This window comes from Rhinolophus hipposideros, assembly GCF_964194185.1.
Source record: "Rhinolophus hipposideros genome assembly, chromosome: 18".
Classification (NCBI taxonomy): domain Eukaryota; kingdom Metazoa; phylum Chordata; class Mammalia; order Chiroptera; family Rhinolophidae; genus Rhinolophus; species Rhinolophus hipposideros.
Window position 1 is genome coordinate 45,927,412 of NC_138064.1, and position 22,586 is coordinate 45,949,997.

General features: G+C 34.9%; 1 protein-coding gene across 6 annotated transcripts in view; it reads right to left on the reverse strand.

Moving 5' to 3' along the window:
• Nucleotides 1–22,586, reverse strand: part of PHTF2 (putative homeodomain transcription factor 2) — a 107,641-nt gene that overhangs the window by 19,094 nt on the left and 65,961 nt on the right. For 4 of the 6 annotated variants that reach the window (XM_081080116.1, XM_081080120.1, XM_081080117.1 and 1 more), the window contains 3 exons: nt 11,925–12,111; nt 10,265–10,420; nt 4,835–5,053 (listed from right to left, as the gene is read on the reverse strand). In XM_081080116.1, the coding sequence (XP_080936242.1) occupies nt 4,835–5,053; nt 10,265–10,420; nt 11,925–12,111 (562 nt within the window). The remainder of the gene's footprint in view (nt 1–4,834; nt 5,054–10,264; nt 10,421–11,924; nt 12,112–22,586) is intronic. The other 2 variants (XR_013995375.1, XM_081080118.1) reach the window with 2 other exon arrangements.

Sequence of the window (22,586 nt, forward strand, 5' to 3'; positions counted from 1 at the left end):
ATGGGAGGGATTTTTCAGTATTTTACGTTGGGCAGAAAAGGGCCCTCCAAACCTAACAAAGACCTTAGTCAGACAAGAAAAAACTAGTAGCTTTTCATCAAAGGGAGCTAATTTCCATTACGTGGCTACCAGTAAAACTGAAAACCTGAGCTTATTCTTCAGAAGTCTGAGAATAAGAAATGTGTGTAAAATCAAGTCTTTCATCCAAAAGCAAAACCAATGGATACTATAACCAGTCGTGCCAAGTAGAACACTTAAAAATTTTCATCTTACCAAAAAGGGAGCAGAATGATGTGACAGATTCAGTGCCAATTTATTCTGTATAGCATTCATTAAACACAATTTTTAATCATTTAAGAAAAGCCTAATCGACATGTTTAGAAAAAAAATTTATTTCATTTCATTCACTCACCCAACTCATATTTATTAAACGCATACTATGTAACAGGCACTGTGTGACTCAACCAGGGTCCCCACTTTGAGGCCACTTAGGTGTTGCCGGGAAAACAGCTCACAGCATGGTCCTGAACCTCCCTCCCATTGTGGTCTTCAGTGACCCAGATGAACATACAGACGCTGGAGGTCCAGACCCGTGGATCAACCCTCTTCTCATGGACTGATCGCTGCTTTTTTCCTTCTTAAATTCCAGGAACCTTCCGCTATTCTCACGGACACACCCTGGACCTCTTCACCACACAGAATTGCTCCACTTCTGAAATGAGTCTTCAAACACACCTCTTATCTTAACAGATCTCTCAAACCTTCAATTCTAAAACACTTGTTTCCTTGAATGCACACCAATCCTTTAATCTATCAGTCCCTTCTTGGTTTCATTTCCTTCTCAATCTAACATGTCTAGACTCCTACCCTATCTATTATTTCAATCAGCATACCATCCCCTCTTCTGTCCTTTAAATAGCAACTATGCTGTGTGACTTTCGGTGCATTATGTAATTGAGCCTCAATTTCCTCATCTATAAAATAAAAACTAAACCACACTGTCATGGGTTGTGAGGATTACATGAGATAATGCAACTAGATTACTTTGCAAAGGGCCTGGCGTATAATAAATGCTAATTAGATGTTTGCTATTGTTATGAGTATTACAACAGTATTCCAGAAACTATCACACAACTGTGTGGAATGAGCAACTACAAATTCATGTTTTCAGATTCCAGCTGGACCCTCAACAAAGTGACAGTGTGACTCTTTTAATGTGTGAAGTTGCTTAAGTACATGCACTCACATACTGTCTCTCTCCCCAGTCTCCATTTCCTGCAAATGGTAACTTCAAGCCTTCACCACCATCCACAAGTCCCATATGAGGGTCCCATCACCTCACTTCTTACTGTTAGACCCCCTCACCTCCTGCACTCACAGAATAGAGATCATTAGGCAGTAACTATCTCATCATCTTACTCGTTTATGCACTGCTCCTCCTCCTCCTCCTATCTCAACAGAGGACGTGTTCCTCTTGCTGGGAAAGGCTAATTAAGTTTCCCAATTATGCTTCCCTTCCAGCATCCAGAAATCTCATCCAACTTTTTCTCCTGTATCTCTTCAATTCTTCCCTGCTAGTTTTCTCCTACGTATTTTATATATATATATATATAAAATATAAATATATATATATAAATATATATATATAATATATATAAATATAAAAAATATATAAATATAATAAATATATAAAAATAATGTGGTCAGATATTTCCTGACTTGGGGAGTCAGGTGGGAACCAACACATTCCTTCAGCTCTATTTCCCCATCTAACTACTAGTTCATTTTTCAAACGTTCATGGCCGTACTTCTTAAACCTCATTCCTCATTCTCACCTCTCAAACCCCTGCAGCAAAGCTTCTTTCCCCTGACACTTTTCCCATGGCCAAAGCCAGAACTAATGGATATATTTTTTTAAGTGAAACATTTCAATCAGATAGAGAATAATAATACTTGACTTTATCATATTTTAACTATCCCCCCTTATTTGCTCCAGATATGTTAATTAAAAAAATATTAAAAGCAAAATTGAAACTCATTTGTACCCTTCCCTACTCTCAATTCCTTCTTTCATTCCTCAGATCTATTATCCTAAATTTGGTGTATATTATTCCCTTGCATATTTTTAAACTCTTTCTGCACATGCTATTATCAATAAACAATATATAATATAGCCTTATGTTTTAAAACTATATAAATGGTATATTGTATGTATACTTCTGCAACTTGCTTTTTCCATTCATAAGATTTATTCCTTTTTATATTCACAAGATTTATTCCTTTTGATATATGAAGCCGAGTTCATTCAATTTCACTGCTGTATGTTGTTTTATCATATGCCATAATTTATTAATTCTATTGTTGGCTATTAAATTATTTTTAATTTTTCACCATTATGCACAATGCAGTATCATACACATAAAAATTATTTTTATGTATCTCCTTGTGCCTATCTTCTAAAGTTTCCTTGGGGTCAGATAAAAGAGTCCTACAGTATGCAGGCCTTCAATTTTACTATGTAATGAGAAACTGCTCTCCAAAGTAGTTGTACAAATTTATAGTAACATCAGCATTGAATAAGAGTTCTTTCTTCACATTCTTGCCAACAGTGTAATTTATGAGATTAAAATTTTTTGACAATCTGATCAATATGAAATTATATCTTTGTTCTAATTTACACTTTCCTGATTATTAACAAGGCTGACTATTTTTACTTACATATTATCCATCTAGGTGAATGCCTTTGCACATTCTTTGTCCATTTGTCCATTGAGTCATTTGTGTTTTACTTACTCATTCTTTATATGCACTGTATAGTAATACTTTGATATGTTGGGAATATCTTCTAGCTTGTGGCTTTTCTTTTAACAATATTTATGGCTTAATTTTTTAGCCCAAAGTTTTAAGATATTTAAATTTGTGAATCTCCTAATTTTTGATATTTTGCTTTTTGTATCTTATTCAAAAAATTCTTCTCATACCTGAAGTAACAAAGATTTTCCTCTATATTTTCTTCTAAATATTTTAAAGTTTTGCTTCTTCACATTTAGGAACTATTTGGAATAAATTTTTATTATGGATAATCATTTGTCCCACAACCATATACTGAACAGTCCATCTTTTCCCATTGATTTGTAATGCTACTTATGTTACATAGCAGGGATCCACATAAGTATGTATCTATTTTGGGGTTTTCTATTCTGACTCATTGGTCTATTTGTTTATATGCTGTCTTAGTCTCTTTGGTGCTGCTATAACAAAATGTCATAGACTGGATGGCTTAGAAATAACAGAAATCTATTTCTCACAGTTCTGGCGGCTATGAAGTCCAAGCTCAAGGTGCCAACAGATTTGGTGTCTGGTGATTCCACTTCCTGGTTCATAGATTGCCCTCTTTTTGCTGTAACCTCACCTGGTGGAAGGGGCAAGGGAGCTCTTTGGGACCTCTGTTATAGGGATACTAATCCTATTCATGAGGGCTCCACCCTCATGACCTCATCACCCCCCAAAGGCCCCACCTCCTAATACCATCACACTGGGGATTAGGTTTCAACATATATATTTTGGTGGGGACACAACTTTTCAGTCTATAGCATACACATATACCATACTATCTTAATTATTATACCTTTGAAGTAAATTTTTATATCTAGTAGGGAAAGTCTCCTGTAGTTCTTTAAAATTGTTTTTGCTATTAACAGTTTGTTCTTTAATGTAAACTTTAAATCAGTCTAAGTCTAACTGAAAACAGACAAACAAACATGCTGGTAGGATTTTGATAGAAAAAGCAGTGATAATGGGTATCTGTCTTGTTCCTGCCTTTAATGAAAATGCTCCTAAAATTTCATCATTAAATACGTAGGTTGTTAGAAGGTTCTTTCACAGCTACCTTTTATCAAGTTAAGGAAGTTCCTTTCTAGCTCTAGGTTTCTAAGAGTTTACTTTTTGGTTTTATTTATTAGGACTGTTTGAGGTCTTGGATAAGAAAGAAATGAAAGTGAGGAAGAGTGAGGATTTTAAATGACCACCGCGTCTCGGGACAAGGGAGTGGATAATGGAGCTGTCACCCGAGTGCCATAAGAAAAACAGATATATGAGGGAAGATGGTATGTTTGCTTAAATCTGAGGTACTGGTAGGACATTCAAATGTTGTCCAGGATGGTATGCCCTACTCACATGTGGCCACCGAGCACTTGAAATGTGGCTAGTACAAATAAGATGTGCTGTAAGTGTTCACAATAGATTCTGAAGACAGTATAAAAAAAGTAAAATATTTCATTAATATTTTTCATTAGTTGAAGTGATATTTTAAATATACTGTTTAAATAAAACATATTAAAACTAATTCCATTTTTAAGTGTTTTTAATAAGGCTATCAGAAAATTTAAAATTACATATGTGACTCTCATTTTATTTCTATTGGATAGCATTACTACAGCACTTGGAGATACAAATCTGTATTCATGAAATGCAGATTTGTGAATCATAATCTACGGGTGGAGTTCAGGCCACAGGTGCAGATGACCTGACCATGATGTACGTTGAGTGAGAAAAATATAATTGCATCTCTACAACACAATCTGACTTACAAAACTCCATTTACCAACAACCTCTCATGGAACATATGTTTCCAAGGTGAGAGACACAACCATAACATAAATACTGAGATTCTATGTTTCGATGAAGCCAGACCACAGCTCATATTTAAAAAAAAAAAATTATGGGAATATTATTTTAATCAGATGTAAGCTTTTTCTTCACTTCTATAAAATCTGCACATACATTCAAAGGAGCGGGACTGATAGCCCCACATAATCCAAGACTGGAAACCAACCTGATGAAAAGGATCGTCTCTATATTCTTTTTTCACACATGGATTAATATGAGGATTTTCCACATCTGTCTCACTGGTACAAGATGATCGGCATTCTGCACAATGTAACAAGTCTTCCCATAACACATCTTCTGTTTCAGATTCGGGCCTTGTGCTCTCAGAATCCTGTCTGGAACTTGAACAGCGAGAGCTGCAACTAGTACCCGATTTAGGGGCATCCTGAAATCAAGATATTCTTTGACATTAATACAATTTTATGTACCCTTTCCAATCAAAGGATTCTATTAGAACCATATATTGCTACTTTTTACTGACACAACAAGTACACTGTCAAATGACAGTGAAATAGATAGCAAAACATTAAAAATACCTATTAGTTTTTAAGGAGTAATAAAATTTCTTCATATCAAAATTTATTTTATTTTACACTTCAGCTCAAGAGTTCTTTTGAATGCAAAGATTGTGCCTATTTTTTCTTAAACTGTATACGAAGTTCAGAATTTAGGCAGGCAGAGATTAGCCTAAATTCTTATGGACTAGCCCACTTTAATTGATATGTTTAATGGAGTTTTCGTACTTAGTCTTTTTTTTTTCAGCAGCAATAGATTTCATGTATCTCAAAAACTGTTTTTGTTTCTCAAACAGAAGTTCAATAAATTGACATAAAATTAACAAATAATCTATAGGAAGATAATTGGAATATAATTATTCCAAGGAAGATAATTGCCAATTCACGTTTTTGCGATAATCTATGGTATAAAAGTGAAAAACTAAAAGGCACAAGTTAAAGAATTTCTCATCAATTTACTTTTTTCCTAGGAGTTTTTAATATACAAAATAAACAGTTTTGAGTAAAATTTTAATTTAAACAAATGCAAAAGAACTTTTCCTGAAATAAAGAATGGTAACAGTCATCCTTATAGCAAAGTATGCTAAAATTTTTAGATGTTTTATGTTTTTAGCCATTCCATCACTAAGATTTGTCAATTCTACCTTCAAAATGTCTTATAAAGACCCCTTTCTTTTTCTCATGCTATCACCAGAGTCCAGACTCTTACCACTCATAGTTCATTTGCTATACGAGCCTCCTATTGGCTACTATTCAAAAAGCTTCCCTCTTTTCAGGCTAACCTTCCTAAAGTACAGCTGTTCTTTCCCTCCTCTGGCCCAAATCCTTGGGTGGCTTGCCACTGCTCTCCTGGGTCAAGTTCAAATTCCTTCACCTGGCATGCGTGTCTTCAATTGTTCTACTGTTGGACCCTATTTTCCACTTCGCCATGCCACAACTTTCTCTTCCAGTGACACTGGGCTGCTCCCTAGCCCTTCAACACAGCTTGTTGTTTGGCACACCAGCCTCTGATTATGTTCCTACAGCTAATTATTAATCCTACTCTTCTTTAAAGCTCGCTCAACAAAATGTCAGGAAATTGCCATCTCTACCCTTTTCTGGCTGGCTTACCTTGTTTCTGAGCCTTTAGTTTAGTCATTTACCAATTAGGACTAAAACTACCTACCTTAAAGAGATACTGAAAATTAAATGAGCACTATAGCTTTTAATACAAACCTGTACAAAGCGAGATCTCAACAAATGTTAGTTTAAATCTTTTTATTTAGAGTGAACACTTTGTTCCTGAAGTGAGTTATTATTTAAATTCATTTGACAATAAAATTCGCCTTGCTATCCAGCATCTACATTATTGTCGGTGTTAATTAAATGTTCATGTATTTTCTATTCTCAAATAAATCATAACTCAAATATACTATAAGTCCACGAAAGACAGAAACCAAACACTTTTTTTTTTGCTATCCTTACCACAACAGGTAACAAAGTATCTTGAATGAATGAGATACATTATCAATAATTAATTCACTGACATTAGAATGGGGCACCATGAATAAATAGTGTATAAGAGTACATGTGGGAGGAGGGTTGTTTGTCTGAGGGAGAAGTAAAATTTTTTTGAAAGAGTTGAGTAGGAAAATGAATAAAGAAATAAAAAGAGAAAAAATGATAGAACAAAAAGGGTGAAAAAATTAGTGTTTTTTTTTTATATAAAGCACTCCAAAAATATTTCAGATTCACTAATGTCAAGCAGAACACTTGAAGCATAAGCAGTTTTCATCACAACAGTTTTCATTAGCTTGTAAGACACAGAATGTATTAAGCAATCAGTAATTGATAATTTAAAAATTTTTGCTAACGCTAGCTTATAATCTATCACTAATTTCTGATGCAGACTTGCTAATCAGATACAGAAATAAGTAACAGGATTAAAGGCCTGATGACTGTTTAACAGAAACCAACGGGCAATTTCAATAATAAAGAAATGTCTATAATTCCTTATAAAAGTGTTTTGCCAAATACTGATTAATAATTGGGCCATTTTACAAATGTAAAATCTAAAAATTACTGTCTAAATTGCTTACATTTCAAACAGCATTTTACCTGCAATATTTAGGTGATTAAATGGTCACTGTGAATTCCATTACAAATTGCTGAATAGGAAAGTTTAGAATTGAAAAAAAGAGCTCAAGTTAATAGCTCATTTCAAATCTTTAGACAGATTATCTAAAACTGAGCATTTAATCAAATTCTGAGGGGAAAAATTATTTATTTTTAAAAGAATAAGCATTTATAACTGGAATGCTTTGTGTCAGGCAATTATGCATAATCTTACTTAATCCTAACCATCTGATGAGGCTGCTCTTCTCTCCCCATTGTAGCGGCAGAAACAAGCTCAGAGAAGTGAAATAATTTTACCAAAGTTTGACTCTAAGCTTGTGGTCTCTTATTTATGCTTTCCATCAAGTGCTACCTTTATTAGATGTAAAGCTAATCTATAATAGGGAATAAAAATAGAAAGACGCTGTAGAGTTAAGAAAGCAAGACAGAGTAGGAAATAGGACAAATGCTTAAAAGAAGCTATCAATTCCCCAGGATACCGCTTACACCCCAGATAATCAAGTTATTCCACCACCATCCATTGGATGACTTCTACTTCCAACCACTGGAGACTGGAAGAAGCCAACCAGATAAAGTATATAATAGAAAAAAGGTAAGAAACTGAAGTGAGGGTGGGGGCAGACGAAGTGGGGGTTAAGTGAAAGTCTACACACTAAATGACAAGATCACCACCTCATCCCCAAACCCCTTGGGGCCAAACACCATGGTAGCCCAGAATAATATCTGGCACTCCCACGCACCAAAGATTGAATGATTCTTCCTGAAAAACTAAATTCCCCTAAAAAAGCAGATCTATAGATACTGATACCTGGGAGGCTTAAACAAATGGCTGGGTCCCTGACCAGTCATCTTACAGTCGAGCCCACCAGTCCCACTCATGCACAAAGTGCCTCCCCAAATGCTTTACTTGTGTCTCATCCTTAAAGAAAAAATTTCACCGGTAATTTAAAGAGAATATAGTAATAGATACATAAAGACGCAAAACAACACTACAAATCTTCTGTCTCAATTTTACTTATTCAAAGGAGGTTCTGTTTTGCTTTTTAAAAATATGCTTTGAAGTTGGTTTGATTTGAGAGTCAACATTTTTTGGAACTGAAATGCAGCTTTTTAGCTCTTCTAAAGTTCCTCATCTTACAGGTGGAGAATTTGAAAACCCAATTTTATTTTTGTGTAATCTTTTACATCGTTTAAAAAAATTTAAAATAAGCAATGCCTACTACCTAATTATAAGCCTCACTTAGCATGAAATCTAGAAGCTATTAAAAAGTTAAGGTTGGTGAATAATGTTTTGTCTTCAAGAATCTCAATACTTCAAAACACAGTACAAACCAAAAAAGAGCAAAGGTCATGGGGTGTGATAATTATCTCTAAAGCCATATAACTTATTGTATAGAAAAGTGGAGACCTTCTTCTATAGGAGATCTTGAATCCCTTCCAGGACTGACTGACTTCTAACTGTACGTAGAATAAGACTGTGGATTCATGGTTATCTGGTTTCAGAACAGGGGATAGGACATCAGATAATGTGGGTGAAGAGGCAATGAGCGGACACACTGGAATTAGTGTCTGCTAATAGAGACACTGAGAGAAGAAACACAGCCAGTCACCAGAAAGATTAACTAGAGGTAAAATCACAGAGAAGAATATCTAAAGAACGAATAACTCTTCACTTCTTAAAACCCTCCAAGTATTCATATTCCAACACAGCATATTTGATTTTTCAAAAGTTTAACCCTACGCCATCAAGAAAAATATGCTAATATAGTCCAAAAAGAGAAGATTATGTTTACTGAAGAGTGACAAGAAGTAATTCATTTGCCTTGAAGCTAGATAAAATATTCCATCCTTCGAATAAAAACTGAAAATACAACTGAATAAAATTTTTCTATTTACCGTATTTTCCTGTGTATATTGTGCTCTATTTTTGCCCAATTTGTGAGGGAAAAATAAGGATGTGCATTATACATGGGTAGTACTAATTCCATATCTATATAAATGTTTTTTATTCTTTTATTTATGCTTATGAATCAAAAGTGTAACTCTAGAAATCAATAACGATATCCATATGAAAAATAATACCCTGGGATACGATAATTAGTTTAGTGGAACTTACAAACTTGCAAGGATGAAGAGTTCTTAGCCTTCTATGAAGCGTAAATATCCTAAGCTTATTACCGGTACATAAAATTTCTTGTACCTTGTATCTGGTTCTTGTGTTTTGTAATTATTTGTTACATAAAATTTCTTATGCTATAATACGTTAAAAAAATAACTGCTAAAGTTCCTTTAAAATACAAAAAACAAGTACCTAAATGTAAACAAATAAAATTTAAATTAAAATTTTGACATGAAAGATTTTTTCCCCCTGAAAGTTTGGGCCAAAAACATGGGTACGCATTATACACGGGAGCGCATTATATACAGCAAAATGCAGTAAATGGTTTCAAGAAATGTGATAACTTCAAGAGATTTGATAAAGTTAGAAAAAGGTTTAGAAAAAACAAACATTAATAAAGAAAAATAGAATCAAAGAAGAAAAATGATTGAATTTAATAGTATGGGCAACTTAATAACTGGTGACAAAACATGAAGGAAATTACTTACAATAATATGATAACTTTGCTATAATTAAGAAGTTATAAAGCCTTTGAAATTGCAGAAAAGACTAACACAGAAACTCACAGGTTGTCTCTCTAGGATGTTCTTCTTTAACAGTAAAAACAAAACTGAATGTATGAGTCTTCAGAGATAATGCACAAAATGAGTACAAATATGTGGCTATTTACCATGTGTTCAACACATAAATCTAAAACTGCTACTCTATAAATCCTGACAAAACAACAAGATATTGATACCGATGGGAGATATGTTATTTCAATAATCATATTCAATTGTTGAAAGAAGTTGTAAATTGCTAACATAGAATAGAAATGTATGTACATATATAAGGCCAAAGTATATACCTCATTAGGGTAATGTTTCTTATAATGGTGTGACTTTCTATTCCGAAGAATGCTCTCAGAAGTCCTGTCCACATGACGGCGTAATGGGTACCCTGTTTCAGGACCTTCTTCACTGGAGACTTCATCAGAGACATTTGTTATTGTCCTTTGGGTATCCTAAGTTGGGAGTACACAAAGAAGATTACTGCCCTTTTCTGACTTACCTTGAAGTTTTAAAAATGCGAAATTTTAAATTATGCATACATATACACATACAGCTTCAAATACCTTCAAAAACCTCAAGATAATTAATCAGTGCCACCTGATTTTCTGAAAAATATGTTTTAAATCAGTGATAGCCACTTGTCAAATATTGTTCTATAACGTTTCTGTTCACAAAAGAATTTGAAATAGCTTACAAAATTAAAAATTAGGATAAAAGCAGAACAGAGACCATTTAAAATAAGGTGAGAGAACTGAGATGGAACTAATTACACTGTTTTCACAAACTGAAAATGTGATCAATTATAAGACCATCACTGGCTTACAAGGCAGGAGAAGGTGAATGATAGTTGAATGTGTGTATGTATCAAACAACATTCTATACATATCAATTTGTAAGAGACATCCAGATTTCAGAAATTCTGAAATTGAGAGACTCCAGAGCATAAGTTTTATGGACACTTTCATGGTCCTCTCATGTAAGTTTAGTACGTAACACATACCTGCAAACGTGTTTGAAAACTGTTTGATGGAAAACGTTATTTGCTGAGTGATGATAGTGATGTGAGGCTCACATTATCAGACAACAAATGCTTCAAAAATCTAAAGTCAAATAAGGGACCGACTATATTTCATTATAGCCCCATACTATTTACTGTATACCTACTGGTACTGGAAATACATGTACTGTCAAGGGGTAACACATACTCCTTTCAAAATTAAGAGAATCCTCTTTTCTTTATATATTTTCTTCAACACAAATGTTCATGCTCACATTCCTAAATATAACAGAAGCAACATCTTTCAATTTGATCGTATTTTAATGCTATAACAGCTGTTAGAAAATAAATTATTTAACAAAACAAAAAAAAATTCAGTGAAACAGAGGTGGAAGATATTACATTACGCTTTGTTACAAAAACCCATAGTTTCTTTATTATTTTGGAAAAGTAAACAAACAATTGTTATCTTAACAAATACATCCTCGATAAGATATTTTTTCCAATTAAAAACAAAACAAATGTGCTGATGCCAAAGGTAACAAAGGTAGAAGAAACAAGGTACTATTATATTTTCTTAGAAAAAACATGAATGGAAGAAAAGTTTCCTAGTTTACAGTCTAGAAAAATTCAGACGTTCCATTTAAAGCAAATTCTTACACAGAAATGGGACAAGAAAAGATATGGTTTAACAAGTATCAACTATAAATTAAAAGTGCTTTAACATTTAGAAAAATTGGAGTCATTAATCAAGTCAAGAAGGTGCCAGGTCATATTGGCAATCAAGTTCATTCACATCACTTCATCTGACTTTCAGCTTCATCCATGTGATTTATAAAGGCTCACGGAATAAATTCTGGAGAAAATACATAGTTCAAAGGCAACTACTATGTCTAAGTCAATTCTCATTAGCTAATGTAAAATCACACAAGCAAACTATTTTAAAAAATCACACTCACTTTGCTGGGTATGTTCCTCAGTGTTCCTGTGTTCCAGGTGGTCTCTTCTGGTCGAATAGTTTCACACTGAGGTTCATGGCTTTGTACTCCATCTTCACTGCTCTTAACAGTCTTTTTCCCATCAAGGGATACATAACCATTGTCAGTCTCAGTTGATTTATCAATTGAATTCTTTGCTTTCTTCGATCTAAAAAAAACCATGCAGAAGTATGTTATGGGGACTTAGTTTACTTTGGATGGGTTACTGATAGAAATTATGATCTGTTAATAATAAAATCTGGTAGTTATTTCTCAGAATTTTAATAGCTACCTTATTTTTACAATAAGTGAGAAATATAGTATCCATCAGGTAAAATAAATTTGTAAATCAATGTCCCAGTTCAGCTTATGTTATAGGTTCTGAGGTCTTACAAATAGCAATTCTAAGGACATGCCCTAACTTATCAAACAATTCTTGGTCAAAATTACCTGGTCTTTGAGCAAAATCTGAATCAAAATTTTGCCCATTTTTTATGGCTAATAATATATTTTTGAAGTTTTATTTATAAAAGTATCTCAGTTAATTATCAGGTCACATTGCAATTAGTGGTTTAACTTACTCTCATTTACCCAAATATATTACCATTGTATCACCACTGGTATATATAAATATATATCTCTGATAAATTAACAGACAGTGGAGACATAGGACCTTTGTTACATAAAAAATATGAAAAATGGGAAAAATTTATACAAGGTTCTAAATAAAGAAAGTAGAAACAAAGAACACGAACAAAATAACCTCTTTCACCCACTGAAATACTCTGAAAAAACATTAGTAATCATGTTAGCTTATAAATACCTAAAAGGCATTATAGGAATTAATTTTTTTCTCAATACATAAGCTACAACATAGGAAATAATAAGACATTTCTGATCAATAGGCAAATGTTTGAGGAGTTCTCTTCAGAGACTCCAATGAGTGAAAGAACGGCTATCCAAAGGAAATGGTTAGTAGAAATACAATGTATGTGCTCAATGCAGATTAAGTCTATCATAAACATTATTAAAGAGCAATTGTGTTTAGTTATAGTTAAACAAATCCCCTTGAATTTTCCCCAGAGTATCAGTTCTGCAAGAAAGGAAAAATAAAACTAGTATATTGTTTTCATGTAGATGAAAAAAACAAGGTTTTAAAAATGCACCAAAAAAGTTATCTTTAAAGCTATAATTACTCAGTTCTATTAGAACGTTTTAGAATTGTGCAGGACCTTAGCATTCCGCTATTCTACATGCTCATTTTGGAAACAAGGAATATGAAATTAAAAGAGGTCTAACTGACTTTATTTAAAGTCACACAGCCAGCTAGAGGCAAACATTGCACTAGATTAAGACCGCCTGACTATGAGGTTAATTATATTCTCCACATAACCTCCAACTGCCCACTCTCTGGGAAACTGCCGTTAGTATTTCTTCTTAACGCACTCCTCAAAGCTGAGATAGTTTCTGTCTTATACACACAACCCCTCTCCTTCCTGACCTTCTCCTGCAAGGTGCCAAAGGGGTCAGACAGACCATACTTCCCACATGCTTGACAGAGCTCCAATGCTTTCTAGTCACTCACAATACATCTCCACAGAGTTGCAAAACTCAGAGGCCCGATCTTCTGCCCCTTTCCTTTTTATAAGACCTTAAGACACATGAAGAGATCAAGGAAATGATCCACAGAACAAAGATCATTTAAGAGTGGCATTGGGAGGGAGGAGAATGGCTTACAGTGGAGACGAGAAGGGCAAAAAGCAGAAAATAAAAGGTGCAGAGAAAACTGGTGACCTCTTCTGCCTAGCGAAGAAAGTGATAGAAACGCCAGTTACCAGTTGTTCCCTTTACCTCTCTCTTTAACATTGGGCACCACGAAGACGTGGGAAAAGACCAAGGGAAGTGAAATTACTTTATAAAAATGGGAGAACTCGAAGATAGAGGAGTTTTTTGGAAAGGTTATTTATAAAGATTCATGGAAATTACATCTAGTGCCAGGTTCACGGAAATTACACTGGGCTAGAAAGGGAGGGGGCAAAAGGAGGTGAAGGAAGACTGGAAAGTTGGTAGAACCAGTAATCAAACAGGATATGCAAGAGGAGAAATTTATCTGGGAAGAAAGATGGAAAGATGGAAGCACTCAGGAACATCCTAAAATAAGCAAGCATTTGAAAACAGGCCTGGAGGCCAGTGGTCAAAGTAGAAAAAGTGGCTGAAAACTTGCAGAGTGAACCAGCACCGGTGAGGACAAAAGATAAGGTTCCAGTGAAAACGGCTTTGAGTTAGTAATAACTGCGGCTCTAAGGCCCATTCTTTCCTTCCCAGGACAGGGTACCGCCCATGTTAAGCAGGGGAAACAGTACTAGTAACATCCATTCCACATGGTACCCTTCAGTTATCTCCCACTGACTCCCTTCCTTAGCCCTGCCTCCTTCCAATCTTCTCTGGGTTGTTTCTCTCCTCAAAGTATGCAGAACACTCTCAGGAGCTCAGGAGTCATGAACAGAAATGGAAGTTACTAAGCTATAGTTGCTATCTGATGTTTCTTATGAACTAAATGCAGGTAAGTTGCAAACCAAGCTGAAATGACAAAATACTAAGTTCATGTACAACGTCAAGAGTTTACAAAGAAGCTGAAAACATAAATCATGCAACTTGGCAGTGGCTGGTAATAACAGCACTTGCAAGAGTACTGTTGGAGTGGGAGAGTAGCAGCAGCCCATTCGAAGACAATTCTAGGGCAGGGTGCCAAGTGCAGCCCAGCAGGATTGGGAGATGGGCTCATACAGAAGATTAATAGAATAAGTAAGTATACTGAGGACAATGGGAACTTGTTTTCCAATGATAGAGAAGGAAAATACAAATAAAAAGGAGAAAAGATAAAATGAACTCTGTGGTATTGTACATGAATTGGAGCTATCATTGCAAACTCATGGTTTATGCTATATCTAGAAACATATAGAAATAAACGTAAACGTAGAGGGATACACACACACACACACACACACACACACACACACACACACACACACACAGATTCTAGCTCTCTTACCGAAGGCCTGGGGGTCGAACGCGCCAATAGTAATGAATAATGAGCACACCTACCACTCAGATCTTGGTTTCTATAGAATACTCTCCTTGAAGGAATGGCTGACTCCGGGGCTGAGGCAGAGGAAGTACAAGTTGAACTTGAAACATTCACTGTGCCAGGAAGTAAGGGAGCGCTCAAAGAATGACGGGGACATTTCAAAAAGACAAAGAAACTGCTCAGAGGGGCTCCACTGGCCAAATTCAGGACAATCTGATCATCAAAATAAATGACAGCAACAAATTGAATAAAATAGAAATCCATGAGTAAATAAATAAGGAAAAGCTTTTCCTTAAAGTAGAATGCCAACGAATAAATGTAGAAGGAATGATGGAGTTAGAAAAGTCACCATTTGGCAATCATAATAATAATTCAGGCAAGAATCATCAATGGATGCTAAAACTAGAAGGAAAAGGTAGGATGAGAAATGAGTTGTTTTCATAATCTTATTGTATGCTCACACAGGACATTTATTGATCATAAAGGGAAAAATAAACTTACAAGCAGATACTATCTTAATCAAGTGATTAATGTAAATATCACTAGTAAGGGAACAAATCTACATTGCTTGCCACCAGATAGGATACAATGAGAAGAATAAAGCATCACTTCTATGATATTCCTGCCAAAAATGCATAACTTAAGTTTAATCGTGAAGAAACATCACACTACTAACCCAGCCCAACACTGCTAAATGTTGAACGACCAGATCTCCAAGAGTACAAAGTCCTTATTTGTAGTGTTTCCTGATTTCCATGGTGTACATAATCCCTCCATGGTCAACTGCAAGTACCAACTGATAATGCTGAACACTGAATTGGGAAGAGAAATGCATATTCGACTCTCCCAAGTCACTTAGAGCCAGACCCAGAGCACCACTGGCACAAACCCAAATTAAGGGACATTCTACAAAGTGACTGCCCTGTAGTCTTTATAAATGTGAAAAGCATGAAACTTGTCCCTAAAAGTACAAACTGATTTGTACCCTGATGAGGGCATTCATGGATGTGAGCATAGAGGAAAGGCTGAAGGGAGAAATGGTAGGAGAGCTAAATTGCAACTAATGCAGGTAAAAACGGTCAAAAATTGTGACTGTTCCAGGTGAGGTTTAGTTTCACATTGATTGTACTGTACCGTTCATATTGCAGTTAATAGCTGAAAGTTAAAACTTTACAGAATATTAATTTCTCAAAAGGAACACAGGTTACCCAGACTCACATGTTTAAGTAATTCTCTCCTTCCCTTGTTTTAGGGAGTAACAATATCAAGGAAAGGTGGTGGGAATAAGATTTATTAAACAAATAAATATTGTAAAATTCTTTGAGTATTTTTTAAAGGACAGCTACTTCTATTTAAGTGAACTTTGAAATACGTACAAAACAAACTGAAGCAAAGTAAATAACATTTTGATTTTAAAATAAACACATATCACTCCCTAAATCATCATTCCCCACCAAAAATAAAAAGCAGGGTAGAAAGAAGCTGGTATTAGGAATTCACATACAGAAAGAAATGGTACTTTTTAGTACTGTCCACAAAATATCTACCTTTTGATAGCTACACCCAATGCACATAATACATTTACTTAATAAAACGAGAGTTAACAGTATTTTCTTAGATCAACCCAAACCCTGTGAGTCACATGATCTGTGCAGTGAGGTTAGCAGTATTTTGAAAACAGGAGACATACAAGTCTATACTGATTTTACTTACTCCGTGATTTAAACAGTATTTCCTGCACTGGATTTTGAACAAAAGGCATTTGCAAAGAAATAATGTGCAATTATATTGCCATGGTCAATGCTTACAGTTTTATAACTAGATGGCCACTTTAATCTTTGGATGGTATGACCTGTGTAGAGTTTTCTTTAAAGTATTATGCTTGACATTCAAGAGGGATAATAGCTCTATGTCAAAAATACTCTCAGGAGGAAATGACCTTTAGAAATACATGTATAAAATTACCTTAGTTCTTTTGGAAACTAAGAACTTTTGTGAACATCATTTATCAATGATGATCTTAGTCTTTTCTGAAAAAATGAGAACAAATGTACAATTTACACCATAAATAAACCATAACACTGGATGTGTTTTTCATATTAAACACTTTAAACAAAAAGTTAACATAGCTTTTAAAGAACTTACTAGCTTATAAAATCTCAAATCTACTGTACCAAACATAAAAACCAGCGTGTTTCTATATTAAAAAGCTAGCCAGGTAATCAAGAACACTTATGGTACTCTGTATTGCCATGGGAAAAGTTGGAAGTATTTGTTGGTGCTCTCAAAAATATTCAGAGGTACATGAATACATCCAACTGAAGATCATTCTTTCAGTATTAAAAGACATTAGAGAGTTTCTAGGGGAAAGTTAACAGCAGCAGATAACTCCTGTTCTAGAACATAGTATGAAATTGGCAGTTCTACTCTCATTTCCACAAGGTTAGGCATCAAGCGGAGAGGGAAGGTTAAGGAAACAGAATATGTAACATCTCAGATATAAGAAAGTGACACAGGAGCCTTCATATTCTGATCCCTGCTTTCTGGAGCTATTCACACACCCTGAGTATGTGCTAACATAGACCTTCAAAGATGTTTGGGCTCCCAGGTAGCCTCTACAACACATAAGTTTGAGAAGTGTGTACCAAATTAGGTTTATTTATGGTACTTGTAATCTTTCTAGGACCAGTCCAACTCTAAAATACAGTGATTTTAGCAAATTTAATGAGTTATCTAGTGTGGCCATAAGATAGTCTTTAAAAATCTGGGCTATACTGGCATTTACACGGTCTTCATCCTTGTCTGCGAAAGACAGGCAACAGAGCTTCACCTAATTTACAGCTTAAATGACTGAACTGTTTAAAGTCACTGAAAAACAAATTTTAATTCTTAATACCAAAAATCTCTGCTAGGACTGCATTCCACTTTATCTTATATTATATAGTGTACTCCATTATGTGAAGAAAACCAATTTGTTAAATCTGTGACTTTAGTGTTAAATACAGTAAATATAGAGGCTAAATGTGACAGAAATCTTTAAGGTAGGTCAGTAGGGCATATGAGTTAACATGGAAACTGGTTTTATTCTGGTCTCTGTGTCTTAAGCACCAAGTTTATGTTGCTTGTTCTACTGAAAAACAGAGCATAATTCCTACTGACTGTTTTTCAATAATATTGTCAAGGTCAAATGAATCTTAAATGACAAGAAATAAATCTTAGGATCTATCCGAATTCTGAAATAGGTATTATGCTGAAGAGATATGCAATCTAGATGTAATTCTTCCTATTTGATATTTTTAGTAGAAACTATAATTATGCGAATTTAAAACTATAATTCACTGAAATTAAAATACTAAATCCTTAGGAAATGTGGTTCACTTCTATATCTGTTTAAACTCATACTTTCTTTGGCTTTGTTTTCTCAGGTTCATAGAGTTCTTTTACAATAATTCCTAATTTTTTATGAGAAATACTATGTATGCCTTGCTTTTAAAAGAATAGCTTTACAACTGACAAAATCCAGCAGCCATTTATGATAAAAACCCTTAAGAAAGTGGGAATAGAGGAATCATATCTCAACATAATAAAGGCCAAATATGATAAACCCACAGCTAACATCATACTCAATGGGGAAAAGCTAAAATCATTCCCCTTAAGATCAGGAACAAGGCAAGGTTGCCCACTTTCTCCATTTCTATTCAACATAGTGCTGGAAGTTCTAGCCACAGCAATCAGACAAGAAAAAGAAATAAAAGACCAAATCGGTAAGGAGGAAGTAACATTGTCATTATATGCAGATGACATGATACTATATATAGAGAACCCTAAAGACCCCACCAAGAAACTATTAGAGCTGATAGATGAATTTAGTAAAGTAGCAGGATACAAAATTAATATTCAGAAATCAGTTGCATTTGTATATACCAAAAATAAAACATCAGAAGGAGAAATTAAAAAAAAAACTCCCATTTTAAATTGCTTCAAAACTATAAAATACCTGGGAATAAATTTAACCAAAGTAAAAGATCTGTACTCAGAAAATTATAAGACACTGAAAAAAGAAATGAAAGAAGATACAAATAGTTGGAAACACATACGATGTTCATGGATAGGAAGAATTAATATAGTTAAAATGTCCATACTGTCTAAGGCAAAATACATATTCAACACAATTCCTATCAAACTACAAACGATGTTTTTCACAGAAATAGAACATATAATCCTAAAATTTATATGGAACCATAAAAGACCCCGGATAGCCTCAGCAATCTTGAGAAATAAAACAAAGTGGGAGGTATAATGATACCTGACATCAAATTATACTACATGGCTATAGTAATCAAAACAACATGGTACTGGCATAAAATCAGACACATAGATCAATGGAACAGAACAGAGAGCCCAGAAATAAATCCATGCCTATATGGCCATTTGATCTACAACAATGGAAGCAAGAATTTATGGTGGGTAAATACAGTCTATTCAATAAATGGTGCTGGGAAACCTGGACAGACACATGCAAAAAAATGAAGCTGGACCACCTCCTTGTACCATATACAAAAATAAATTCAAAATGGCTTAAAGACTTAAATGTAAGATCTGAAACCATAAAATTCCTAGAAGAAAATATAGGAAGAAACTTTACAGACATTCCTCAGAGTAAGATTTTTACTGATATATCCCCTCACGCGAGGGAAGTAAGAGAAAAAATAAACATGTGGGATTACATCAAACTAAAAAGTTTTTTTCAAAGCAAAGGAAACCATCAATAAAACAAAAAGGGATCCTACTGAATGGGAAAAGATATTTGCCAATGACATATCTGATAAAGGGTTAATATCACAAATTTATAAAAAACTCACTCAACTCAACTCCAAAAAAACAAACAACCTAATTAAAAAATGGGCAGAGGACATGAAGAGACATTTTTCTAAAATGGACGTACAGATGGCAAACAGATACATGAAAAAATGCTCAACCTCACTAACCATCAGAGAAATGCAAATAAAAACCACAATGAGATACCACCTCACTCCAGTCAAAATGGCTATCATCAATAAATCAACAAACAACAAGTGCTAGCGCGGATGTGGAGAAAAGGGAACCCTCGTGCACTGTTGGTGGGATTGCAGATTGGTGCAGCCACTATGGAAAACAGTATGGAGGTATCTCAAAAATCTGAAAATGGAACTACCTTATGATCCAGCAATTCCACTCCTAGGTATCTATCCGGAGAAATCCAAAACTCTAATTCAAAAAAATTTATGTACTCCTATGTTTACTGGAGCTCTATACACAATAGCCAACACATGCAAACAACTGAAATGCCCATTGGTAGATGACTGGATTTAGAAACTGTGGTACATTTATACAATGGAGTATTACGCAGCCATAAAGAAGAAACCTTACCATTTGCAACAACATGGATGGACCTAGAGAATGTTATGCTAAGTGAAATAAGTCAGACAGAGAAAGACAAATACCATATGATCTCACTTATATGTGGAATCTAAAGGAGAGTAAGTGAATTAACTAATCAGAAACAGTTTCGGAGACATAGAGGAAAAAACTGAGGGTTGCTAGATGGGGGGGGTAGGTTTAAGGGGGAAGGTGAAAGGATTAGAAAGCAGTCAGTAACCACAAGATTGCCACGGGGATACGAAAGTTAATTTGGGGAATGTAATCAATACTGTTGTAAAGATTTTGTAGGGTATCCCATGGACACTTGTCCTTTTAGGGAGACCACTTCAGGGATGGTGTGGTCACTGCATTGTACACCTGAAGCTGAAGCTGTACAATAATGAATGTCAAGTACAAGTTTATATATATATATATATATATATATATATATATATATATATATATATATATGTGTGTGTGTGTGTGTGTATACACTTACAAGAAGCGAAGTACAGTATTAGGAATAGAGACAGTGGAAATGTAATGGCTCGGTGTGATGTCAGAGGGGTAGTGGATGGGGGAAGGGGGTTTGACACAGTGTGAGGGATATAAATGATAAACATCTAAGTATTACTTTGTTTTGTGCACATGAAACTAACAAAAAAAGAATAGTTTTATTTTGAGTATGAAATGTACTTAAAGATGATAAATAGGGCCTTTCCAACTTAAATACAAGATGTAAAAATAGTAGTTTTCATCCTAATATGTAGAAAACTGACAAGACACCACACACACAACTTAGATTCTTGTGTGGTTAGGTATTTATTTCCCCATCAGTTATGTTAATTCAGATGCCTTAACTTTTTATCACCAGAAACAATTTTAAGTCGCAGCTGATATTTCAGTTTAAGTCCTTTCTGACTTGAGAGAACAAAACATTATCAAGATTTCAGAACTCAGTTTAGAATTTCTAAAATTAACGTTTTTTTCTAAGATCTTTCTATAAAACTAATATTTAAAAAAGTCTTATTTAGTCTTATTCTGAGCCCGGTGGCTCAGGCGGTTAGAGCTCCATGTTCCTAACTCTGAAGGCTGCCGGTTCAATTCCCACATGGGCCAGTGGGCTCTCAACCACAAGGTTGCCAGTTCAACCCCTCGAGTCCTGCAAGGGATGGTGGGCTCTGCTCCCTGCAACTAAGATTGAACAGGGAACCTTGAACTGAGCTGCCTCCCGGATGGCTCAGTTGGTTGGAGCGCGTCCTCTCAACCACAAGGTTGCCGGTTCAACTCCCGCAAGGGATGGTGGGCTGCGCTCCCTGCAACGAGCAACGGCAACTGGACCTGGGCTGAGCTGCGCCCTCCACAACTAAGACTGAAAGAACAACAACTTGACTTGGAAAAAAGTCCTGGAAGTACACACTGTTCCCCAATAAAGTCCTGTTCCCCTTCCCCAATAAAATATTTAAAGAAAAAAAAAAAGTCTTCTTATTCATATGCTGGCAAATCAGCCCCAGAATGAGATAGTTGAAAACAGTGCATATTTAAAAACATTTAGATTATAGTTGTAATGATAAAAGGGAATAAATTCAAAGGGATTTAGCTATTATAATATCAATGACTGGTCATTCTACGGCCCAGTAAGGAGGGAAAGGGAAGACTGACTTCTCATTTGAGAAACATGGTAGAATTCCAAAAGCACCAACCTACTGTTGGTGGGATTCTAAATATTACTTAATACAGTATCAGGTTTGGACAACCAAAACAACTAAATGATTTCCCAAAGCAAAACATATCCACTATGCAATTTATAACTGCTTATCAAGAAATCTTGAGAAATGTTTAAGAAACTGACTTTGCAGCGATAAAACTGTCACATCCTACTGTTAGAAAGGAGAGCCATATATACATAGATGATAGATAGATAGATAGATAGATATACATACATAGATCTATATATGGATCGGTATATCTGTCTGTCTATCTATCTATCTATCTGTAGAAAGACTAGCAGAGATAGAGACAGATCCAACGCAAATTAAAAACTAAATCTGTATCTCCTCTGGAGGAAGTACCTCATGCAATGTGACTGCAAAGTATTAAAATTCTGGAAAATTTCCCCCAAATTGCAATCAATTAAAATATGCCCAAGATAGAAT